Here is an 11,913-nt window from a genome sequence, read left to right as displayed (position 1 = left end):
GTATGGCGTGCGTTTAGATATGTTATATTTGATTCAACGTGTGTGACAACCATTGAAGCAAGTACTCCAGTGAACTAGTAATCCAGAGTGTAGCAGTTCTGGGTTCCCCACTGCTATTATCGGTTCAAAAACAACCAATCACGTGAGTGCCCGCGAATTCCACAAAAGTGACATCTTCAGTCTTCAAGGTAACTATCAGAGCTGTCAGACTGCCACCATCTCTGGTTGTGAGTAATGTGCTGACAGTGGCTCTTACTTGATCCACACCATTGTTATATACTCTCTCTACATATTTATACATATTGTGATGAAGGAATACACCAGTAAAGACATTTATTTCTATTTGGTTTGCCTTGTTCCTTGCTGTGCTCAGTTGGGAGTTGCTGATTTACATAAGAACATAAGAAAGAAGGAACACTACAACAGGCCTACTGACCCATGCAGAGCAGGTCCATGTCCCCCCTGGATTAGACCAATGACCCCCCCCCCACGGATTAGACCAATGACCCACCCAGTCTGGTCATCTCCACTCAAGGAAGGAGCACGGCACCAGACCCAGCAGCACAAGCTAGTCAGGTCCAACTCACACCCACCCACACCCACTCGTGTGTTTATCTAACCTATTTTTAAAACTACACAAGGTTTTAGCCTCAATAACTGTACTCGGGAGTTTGTTCCACTCATCCACAACTCTATTACCAAACCAGTGCTTTCCTATATCCTTCCTGAATCTGAATTTTTCAAACTTGAAACCATTGCTGCGAGTCCTGTCTTGGCTGGAAATTTTCATCACGCTATTTACATCCCCTTTATTTATTCCTGTTTTCCATTTATACACCTCGATCATATCCCCCCTAATTCTACGCCTTTCGAGAGAGTGCAGATTCAGAGCCACAGGCCAATCAGAGCACCACCTGTCTTCCTAATATTAGCAGTTTCCCATACTGAATTTCATCTGTTACTTAATTTATTCAAATTTTCCAGATACTGAAGCGTATTCACATCCAAATAAGTAGTTCAGCCTAATTTTCGAGTCATCAGCAAATTTATTATTATTGTTATAATTATTAATTATTATACTGAAAAAGTGGATCAGTCTGCCTTGGTAGGCGATGGCCAATGAAGTATTTTGTTTTAAATAAGCATTAAAGCATTATTGGTGATCCAACACTACCTGGAGTCTACCTGGAGGTTATTCCGGGGATCAACGCCCCCGCGGCCCGGTCCACGACCGGGCCTCCCGGTGGATCAGGGCCTGATCAACCAGGCTGTTACTGCTGGCCGCACGTAGTCCAACGTACGAATCACATCCCGGCTGATCCAGCACTGACTCTTATATGAATAATTACAAGTGTGATACTTCCAGAGGGATAACATATAATGATGGTCCCACCTGTGTAGAATGTGGTGTTGATGCATGTAAGAGAGAGCAGAGACTATCTGGTGGAACAAGATAAGAATCTCCAGTTCATCAATACGCTTGACTCTCTGTGTGAGGTACTGAGCCAGGCTGCCACCATCAGCGTACTCCATCTCTATACACAACACTGTGTCCCTCTCGAAGCTGTCCATGTAGCTGCAAGAAAACATCAATAATAAACACAATAGCTAGTAAATACAACATTATAAAGAAGTAGAAATGAATTTGTTTACTGGAAGCCAAGCCGCTGCATAAGTTTATTCTTAATTACTGCATGAAGGATCGAGTCCTACTATACCTCACTAACCTGATAATGTTAGGATGGTCCAACATTGCCAGAACATTAACCTCGTTGAGAGCCATCTGACGCTCAGAAGCTGAGAGTTCCAGCATGTTGATCTCCTTGATGATAACCATTACTTCATCTTCCTTGCGACGGTACAACACAGCACTACCAAAAGCACCTGCAAACACAGTCAACCTTCCTTAAAACTAGACGTCACACTCTAAGATTCTGCAGCAATGCGACTGTAAAATTACAACCAATTTTAATACTACGCTATGTTAAGCGAAAATCTCGATATTACGCGAAAATCTTGGCATTACAGTTAAACGTAAATTACTGAAACTACAAGTTTTAGCTTCAGGTTTGTGTAAGTTTTGTAAGTTTATTCAGGTATACACAAATACAGTTACATAGATTATCATACATAGCAGCATATGTGTACAGAACCTAGGATAACCTAGGATAACACTCAAACATTGGGTACTACAAGCAATGGAACAATGGAATTTCCGACAAACGTTAGCCTACCTTAGTGTAAAAATATAGTGATACCATAGTGTACAATTTGTGGAAATACGATAAAGTGAAGGGAAGCGACAGACTAAATAATGTCAAACCAGCCAGGGTGTAAAAGAACTGCCAGCGGTCACAAGTACAGTCAACACGCAAGTGCACCACAAGTAAACATGTAGCAGTGTGCAGTGAAAGCTAAGTTGATATTTGATTAGTAGCACACTCAGCTCACACACTGAGGTCCGGGGTTCGATCCCCGGTACGGGTAGAAACATTAGGATGTGTTTCCATAAAATACCTGCTGTCCATGTTCACCTAGCAATAAAATAGGTACCTGGGTGTTAGTGGACTGGTGTGGGTCGCATCCTGGGACAAAACTGATATAATTTTCGGGAAATGCTCAGCATAACAAGTGACTTTCTATATAGTAATAGTATTGATTCAGCTAGGACTGTATACCTTGTACAAGTACTTGTAGAAATAAAGATTATTATTATTATTATTATTATTATTATTATTATTATTATTATTATTATTATTATTATTACAAATCATTATATAAGCAGTGATATATACTAGCCTCAGATCACGAAGGTTGTATAAGTTGCCAGCGGTCACAGTCAAATACTTCTCTTAGTACAAACCTTGGTTATAAATACCGACAAGTTGGTTTAGAAAGACACGTAAACAAACACTATGACACATTTACTAGAAAACGTTTCGGTCCTGGGACCTTGATCACTTCTAACATATAGAGGTAGAAAGACATATATACAGGGAGAGAGTGAGGTGTGAGTGACACATGGTGACCTGAGGAATGTCATGTTGGGATGAGGACGGGTAGACGATGAAATCATGTGACTCCTGTGTTGTTGGGTTGGTGGTGCTTAAGTATCATGTTTACCTGCAGTATACCTGGAGAGAGTTCCGGGGGTCAACGCCCCCGCGGCCCGGTCTGTGACCAGGCCTCCTGGTGGATCAGGGCCTGATCAACCAGGCTGTTACTGCTGGCTGCACCCATTCCAACATACAAGCCACAGCCCGGCTGGTCACGTACCGACTTAAGGTGCTTGTCCAGTGCCTGCTTGAAGACAGTCAGGGGTCTATTGGTAATCCCCCATATGTACGCTGGGAGGTAGTTGAACAGTCTCAGGCCCCTGACACTTATTGTATTGTCTCTTAACGTGCTAGTGACACCCCTGCTTTTCATTGGGGAGATGTTGCATCGTCTGCCGAGTCTTTTGCTTTCGTAGTGAGTGGTTTTTGTGTGCAAGTTCGGTACTAGTCCCTCTAGGATTTTCCAGGTGTATATAATCAAGTATCTCTCCCGCCTGCGTTCCAGGGAGTACAGGTTCAGGAACTTCAAGCGCTCCCAGTAATTGAGGTGTTTTATCTCAGTAATGCGCGCCGTGAAGGTTCTCTGTACATTTTCTAGGTCAGGAATTTCACCTGCCTTGAAAGGTGCTGTTAGTGTGCAGCAATATTCCAGCCTAGATAGAACAAGCGACCTGAAGAGTGTCATCATGGGTTTGGCCTCCCTAGTTTTGAAGGTTCTCATTATCCATCCTGTCATTTATCTAGCAGATGCGATTGATACAATGTTATGGTCCTTGAAGGTGAGATCCTCCGACATAATCACTCCCAGGTCTTTGACGTTGGTTTTTCGCTCTATTTTGTGGCCGGAATTTGTTTTGTACTCTGATGAAGTTTTAATTTCCTCATGTTTGCCATATCGGAGTAATTGAAATTTCTCATCGTTGAACTTCATATTGTTTTCTGCAGCCCACTGAAAGATTTGGTTGATGTCCGCCTGGAGCCTTGCAGTGTCTGCAATGGAAGACACTGTCATGCAGATTCGGGTGTCATCTGCAAAGGAAGGCACGGTGCTGTGGCTGACATCCTTGTCTATGTCAGATATGAGGATGAGAAACAAGATGGGAGCGAGTACTGTGCCTTGTGGGACAGAGCTTTTCACCGTAGCTGCCTCGGACTTTACGCTGTTGACTACTACTCTTTGTGTTCTGTTAGTGAGGAAATTATAGATCCATCTACCAACTTTTCCTGTTATTCCTTTCGCACGCATTTTGTGCGCTATTACGCCATGGTCACATTTGTCGAAGGCTTTTGCAAAGTCTGTATATGTTACATCTGCATTCTTTTTGTCTTCTAGTGCATCTAGGACCTTGTCATAGTGATCCAGTAGTTGAGACAGACAGGAGCGACCTGCTCTAAACCCATGTTGCCCTGGGTTGTGTAACTGATGGGTATCTAGATGGTTGGCGATCTTGCTTCTTAGGACACTTTCAAAGATTTTTATGATATGGGATGTTAAGGCTATCAGTCTGTAGTTCTTTGCTATTGCTTTACTGCCTCCTTCTTTGTGAAGTGGGACTATGTCTGTTGTTTTTAGTAACTGTGTTCATGCTCCCTCTCCATAGGATGGTAAAAGCTCGTGATAGGGGCTTCTTGCAGTTCTTGATGAACACGGAGTTCCATGAGTCTGGCCCTGGGGCAGAGTGCATGGGTATGTCGTTTATCGCCTGTTCGAAGTCATTTGGTGTCAGGATAACATCAGATAGGCTTGTGTTAACCAAATTCTGTGGATCTCTTATAAAAAATTAATTTTGATCTTCAACTCTCAGTCTGGTTAGCAGCTTGCTAAAAACTGAGTCATATTGGGACTTGATTATCTTAAATCGATTTAAGGTACACGTGTGTCCTCCACAGAGGCTCGACGGGGCATTTGATGAACTGGAATGAGGCACAACGCGTTCTCATCGAACCAGACCTCAGACGCCAACGGTGCCTAGAAGCCTCACTAATCACCGTCGCCGACACTATAGAATGTAACACTGGAAACCACAAAATTTCAAAAACATTAGCATACATGATACTTAAGCACCAGCAACCCAACAACACAGGAGTCACATGATTTCATCGTCTACACATCCTCATTCCAACATGACATTCTTCAGGTCACCATGTGTCACTCACACCTCACTCTCTGCCTATAATGTCTTTCTACCTCTGTATGTCAGAAGTGATCAAGGTCCCAGGGCCGAAACGTTTTCCAATAAATATGTCATAGTGTTTGCTTACGTGTCTTTCTAAACCAACTTCTTTTAGTGCACTTTTACACCAGCTAGCCTACCTAGATCTGTCAAGTGTACCAGAGGTAATGTTGATGTTCATGGCATTGAAACTATAAATAAACTATAAAACATTACATATATCCAACATTCGTAAATAAATTACCAACATGAAAACCTGTGTACACCAACAATAGTTCCAAGCAAAGTATTAATAGTGCAGAACGTTATTTCTGCAAGAAATGGTGTCATGGTTCATGTGCAAATATCCAGCAATTTACCACTACTGATATTAAAACAGGGATATGTTCTTGTGTCTGCCAGAGTGACAGAAACAGTGGGAGAAAATTTCATATGTACTAAAAGACAGAAACACTAACAAAAAAAATATTCTTTTTGGACAATTTGACAATCTTATATGACAGCTGGGAAAGTAAAGAGAGTGGGTCAGCTGGAGCTGTCATCCTGGTGCTGTCTAGGAAGACAGTACCTGTAAAGATATAGAAATACAAGACAGTGCAGAAGATGTAGATAGTGCTATTGGTACTGAAGAAACAGGTAAAGACCAAGACATACGACTTCCAGAAATACAAAATAGTAGTACTACTGGAGATGGAAAAAGAAGAGGGATAACGCTATGGGGAATAGTGTTGATACATTACCAGTAATAACTGGTGGTGGTACTACTGCTAGTACAGGTGTTGCAGATAGTGGGGAGTCAGAAAAACTGCACAAGTAGGGAACTCAGCCACAAAAAAAATCCTGGCAAACAGAAATCAAATCTGTGCAGATTCTATGCCTTGGGTATCTGTAGGTATGAAATATCTGGAAAAACAGGTGGGATGTGCAATTTTGACCATCCAAAACAATGCCGCGACCTCGTGATCAAAGGAAAATGCTATTCTTCTTGTAAACTATTTCACCCTGGTAAAATATTTCAAAGGGACAAGAAAGTACAGATCACACAGACCTTGGAAAATACACCAGGGTAGTTCCAACCTCTCTACAGACATTTTTTTGTGTCAGAAAGAACAAAAACTGGCAGGAAATGGCAAAAAAATACTACAGCACCTTGGATCACTACTGGAGTGGAGACACAGTCAGTGACCTCCACTCCAGGACAACACACATTACTGCCGGCAAATAAAGTCCCCCTACATACCATCAATACGACAACATTTGTATTTGAAAATATACAGGGTCTAAAGCCATTAACTAATAACAAAATACTTTCATCAGTGGACTCCTCACAGAGTCTAATGCAAAGTTTGCAGCTTTCGCAGAGACCCACATAAAGGATCACTTTGATAGCGAAATATGGATCCCAAGTTATAACTTATTCAGGTGCGACAGAAGGGAGGATCGGCCTGTATGTCACGGAGTCGCTCATTTGCTCTGAATTGCTAAACACTACAAATGATGTAGTTGAAGTTTTGATAGTAAAGACTGAAAACCAAAACCTTATCAGTGTGGTTGCATACAAGCCACAAGATACAACTTCCCAACAATTCAGGGAACAGCTTTTGAAAATTGACCACTGTCCAGAAAATCTTCCAACCCCAGTCCCACACATCTTGTTTTTGGGTGATTTCAACTTATGACACCTACAATGGAGGAATGTGGCAAATAATGACTCAGATGAAAATTCACATACACATGAGCTATTAAATCTGTGCAATTCACCTTATGCCAACAAATAGTGAACCCAATAAGACTGGAAAATACATTGGACTTCATCTTCACTGATAACGATGATCTGGTACGAAATATAACAGTATCATAGACATTACTCTCAGATCATAATATAATCGAACTACAGATACATATGTACAGGGCTACTGACCAGCAAAATGAGATCAGTAATGAGGTGCCTTCACCAAATTTAACTTCAATAACAGAAACATACAGTGGGATAAAATTAACCATGTCCTAAATAAAACAAGCTGGGAAGATATCTTAAACAAGAAGGATCCGAACCATTGCCTAGAAAGAATTAACTCTGTGTCACCTGAGGTATGCTTAAAGCACATTCCCCTAAGAAAAAAGAAAAGATGATGTAAACTAGAGAGAGAGAGAGACGCTCCCTCTACAGGTGATGGTGAAGAATCAAAGAACTGCTCAAAGGGGCCAGTACATCTGAAATACGGAAGGCGGCGCTGGTCAGAGGAAAAAATATCGCACTTAAGATTAAAGACTCACAAAGGAACCGAGAAACACAATAAGAACTTAAACCATGAATAAAACTGAAAAAAAAAATTCTTTTGCTAAATCTAAGGCAAAAACCACATCCAGTATTGGGTCCCTGCTTAAACAAGATGGCACTCAAACAGATAACAGCAAAGAAATGAGCGACATACTGGAGTCCCAGTATGACTCAGCATTTAGTGAGTCATTAATCAGACTAAGAGTCGACAATCTAAATATTTTTTATGACCGAGACTCAGAATTTGGTCAATTCAAGAATTTCTGATATCCTAACACCACAGAAAAAGACATAAGTGACGCCCATACACTCTGCCCTAGGCCCAGACTTGTGGAACTCCGTGTTCATCAAGAACTGCAAGAAGCCCCTATCACGTGCCTTAAATATTCTATGGAGAGGGAGCATGGACACAGGGGTCATCCCACACTCACTAAATACAACAGACATAGCCCCACTCCACAAAGGTGACAGTAAAGCAATTGCAAAGATTTACAGACCGATAGCACTAACATACCATATCATAAAAATCTTTGAAAAGGTTCTAAGAAGCAAGATCACTAACCCCTTGGATACCTGTCACTTGCACAACCCAGAGCAGCACGGGTTTAGAGAAGGTCGCTCCTTCCTCTCACAACTACTGGACAGCCATAAGAAGAATCAGGAGTAGAATCAAAATGCAGATGTAGTTTTGCGAAACCCTTCGACAAGTGCGACCATGGTATAATAGCACACAAAATACGTGATAAAGGAATAACAGGAAAAGTTGATAGATGGATTTATATCTTTCTGACAAATAGAACACAAAGAATAATAGTAAACAGAGTAAAGTCTGAGGCAGCTACGGTGAAAAGCTCTGTTCCACAAGGCACAGTACTCGCTCCCATTCTATTCCTCATCCTCATATCTGACATAGACAGAGATGTAAGTCCTTCTTTGCTGATGATACCAGAATTTGCATGACAGTGTCATTCATTGAGGACACTGCAAATCTCCAGGCAGACATTAACCAAAGTCTTTAAATAGGCCTCAGAAAGCAATATAAAGTTCAATGAAGACAAATTTCAATTACTCCAATATGGAAAACTTGAGGAAATAAAAAGCGTATTGGAGTATAAAACAAATTCCAACCATAAAATAGAGCGAAAAACTAATGTGAAGGACCTGGGAGTGATAATGTCAGAGAATGTCACTTTCAAAGATCACAACAATGTATTTACACATCTGCTAGGAAAATGATAGGATGGATAATGAGAATCTTCAAAACTAGGGATCCCAGGCCCATGATGATTCTCTTCAAATTGTTTGTCCTCTCTAACCTGGAATATTACTGATATATAACCTGGAATATTACTGATATATAACCTGGAATATTACTGATATATAACCTGGAATATTACTGATATATAACCTGGAATATTACTGATATATAACCTGGAATATTACTGATATATAACCTGGAATATTTGCCTGCCCCTCTCAAGGTAAGCATAACTGTAGACCTGGAGAATATACAGAGACCTTTCACTTCGCGTATAAGTACAATAAAGCAACTAAATTATTGGGAAAGTTTGAAGTCCCTTGGACTGTACATGATAATATACACCTGGAAAATCTTAAGAGGGACTAATCCCAAATCTGCATACGGAAATCACTCCCTATGAAAGCAAAAGACTCGGCAAGCGGTGCAACATCCCCCTAGTGAAACTCAGGGGTGCTACGAGTACGCTAAGAGACAACATAATAAGTGTCCGGGGCCCAAGACTGGTCAACTGCCTCCCAGCATACATAAGGGGGAGTACCAATAAACTCCTGACTGTCTTCGTGAAGTCACTGGACAGGCACCTAAAGTCAGTACCTGACCAGCCGGGCTGTGGTTCCTTCGTTGGTTTACGTGCGGCTAACAGTAACAACTTGGTTGATCAGGCCCTCATCCTCTGCAAAGCCTGGTCATGGGCCGGGCCGAGGGGGCCTTGACCCACGGAACAACCTCCAGGTATACTCCTTCCCTTCCACTGACAACCCACACTATCAACAGTAGCGTCCTGGGTGGCATCTTGGGTGGCATCCTGGGTGGCATCCTGGTTGGTATCCTGGGTGGCATCCTGGGTGGAATCCTGGGTGGTATCCTGGGTGGCATCCTGGGTGGCATCTAAGAGACAAGCTAGTGATGCTGGGGTGCCAGACAAGCTAGTGATGTTGGCGTGCCATACAAGCTAGTGATGCTGGGGTGCCAGACAAGCTAGTGATGCTGGGGTGCCAGACAAGCTAGTGATGCTGGGGTGCCAGACAAGCTAGTGATGCTGGGGTGCCAAACAAGCTAGTGATGCTGGGGTGCCAGACAAGCTAGTGATGTTGGGGTGCCATACAAGCTAGTGATGTTGGGATGGCAAACAAGCTAGTGATGCTGGGGTGCCAGACAAGCTAGTGATGCTGGGGTGCCAGACAAGCTAGTGATGTTGGGGTGCCATACAAGCTAGTGATGCTGGGGTGCCAAACAAGCTAGTGATGCTGGGGTGCCATACAAGCTAGTGATGCTGGGGTGCCAAACAAGCTAGTGATGCTGGGGTGCCATACAAGCTAGTGATGGGGTGCCATACAAGCTAGTGATGCTGGGGTGCCAAACAAGCTAGTGATGCTGGGGTGCCAGACAAGCTAGTGATGTTGGGGTGCCATACAAGCTAGTGATGCTGGGGTGCCAGACAAGCTAGTGATGCTGGGGTGCCAGTCAAGTTAGTGATGCTGGGGTGCCAGACAAGCTAGTGATGCTGGGGTGCCAGTCAAGTTAGTGATGCTGGGGTGCCAGACAAGCTAGTGATGCTGGGGTGTCATACAAGCTAGTGACGCTGGGGTGCCATACAAGCTAGTGATGTTGGGGTGCCAGACAAGCTAGTGATGCTGGGGTGTCAGACAAGCTAGTGATGCTGGGGTGCCAGACAAGCTAGTGATGCTGGGGTGCCAGACAAGCTAGTGATGCTGGGGTGCCAGACAAGCTAGTGATGCTGGGGTGTCAGACAAGCTAGTGATGCTGGGGTGCCAGACAAGCTAGTGATGCTGGGGTGCCAGACAAGCTAGTGATGCTGGGGTGCCAGACAAGCTAGTGATGCTGGGGTGTCATACAAGCTAGTGACGCTGGGGTGCCATACAAGCTAGTGATGTTGGGGTGCAATACAAGCTAGTGATGCTGGGGTGTCAGACAAGCTAGTGATGCTGGGGTGCCAGACAAGCTAGTGATGCTGGGGTGCCAGACAAGCTAGTGATGCTGGGGTGCCAGACAAGCTAGTGATGCTGGGGTGCCAGACAAGCTAGTGATGCTGGGGTGCCAGACAAGCTAGTGATGCTGGGATGGCAAACAAGCTAGTGATGTTGGGGTGCCATACAAGCTAGTGATGCTGGGGTGCCAAACAAGCTAGTGACGCTGGGGTGTCATACAAGCCAGTGATGCTGGGGTGCCAAACAAGCTAGTGATGCTGGGGTGCCAAACAAGCTAGTGATGCTGGGGTGCCATACAAGCTAGTGATGCTGGGGTGCCAGACAAGCTAGAGGTGCTGGGATGCCAGACAAGCTAGTGATGCTGGGGTGCCAGACAAGCTAGTGATGCTGGGGTGCCAGACAAGCTAGTGATGCTGGGGTGCCAGACAAGCTAGAGGTGCTGGGATGCCAGACAAGCTAGTGATGCTGGGGTGCCAGACAAGCTAGTGATGCTGGGGTGCCAGACAAGCTAGTGACGCTGGGGTGCCAGACAAGCTAGTGACGCTGGGGTGCCAGACAAGCTAGAGATGCTGGGGTGCCAGACAAGCTAGAGATGCTGGGGTGCCAGACAAGCTAGAGATGCTGGGGTGCCAGACAAGCTAGTGATGCTGGGGTGCCAGACAAGCTAGAGATGCTGGGGTGCCAGACAAGCTAGAGATGCTGGGGTGCCAGACAAGCTAGAGATGCTGGGGTGCCAGACAAGCTAGAGGTGCTGGGATGCCAGACAAGCTAGTGATGCTGGGGTGCCAGACAAGCTAGAGATGCTGGGGTGCCAGACAAGCTAGAGGTGCTGGGATGCCAGACAAGCTAGAGATGCTGGGGTGCCAGACAAGCTAGTGATGCTGGGGTGCCAGACAAGCTAGAGGTGCTGGGATGCCAGACAAGCTAGTGATGCTGGGGTGCCAGACAAGCTAGAGATGCTGGGGTGCCAGACAAGCTAGTGATGCTGGGGTGCCAGACAAGCTAGAGATGCTGGGGTGCCAGACAAGCTAGAGATGCTGGGGTGCCAGACAAGCTAGAGATGCTGGGGTGCCAGACAAGCTAGTGATCCTGGGGTGCCAGACAAGCTAGTGATCCTGGGGTGCCAGACAAGTTAGTGATGCTGGGGTGCCAGACAAGCTAGAGATGCTGGGGTGCCAGACAAGCTAGAGAT

General features: G+C 44.4%; 1 protein-coding gene across 1 annotated transcript in view; it reads right to left on the bottom strand.

Moving 5' to 3' along the window:
• The window catches only part of LOC128702475 (serine/threonine-protein kinase Nek8-like), a 138,276-nt gene that overhangs the window by 114,178 nt on the left and 12,185 nt on the right, over window positions 1–11,913 (bottom strand). The window contains exons 3-4 of the mRNA XM_070098523.1: window positions 1,728–1,884; window positions 1,394–1,576 (exon numbers count right to left, since the gene is read on the bottom strand). Coding sequence (XP_069954624.1) covers window positions 1,394–1,576; window positions 1,728–1,884 — 340 coding nt within the window. The remainder of the gene's footprint in view (window positions 1–1,393; window positions 1,577–1,727; window positions 1,885–11,913) is intronic.

The sequence above is a fragment of the Cherax quadricarinatus genome, chromosome 62, assembly GCF_038502225.1.
Source record: "Cherax quadricarinatus isolate ZL_2023a chromosome 62, ASM3850222v1, whole genome shotgun sequence".
Lineage (NCBI taxonomy): Eukaryota > Metazoa > Arthropoda > Malacostraca > Decapoda > Parastacidae > Cherax > Cherax quadricarinatus.
The sequence above is the reverse complement of the archived record's forward strand: the minus strand, read 5'-3'. Positions and strand labels throughout refer to the sequence as shown.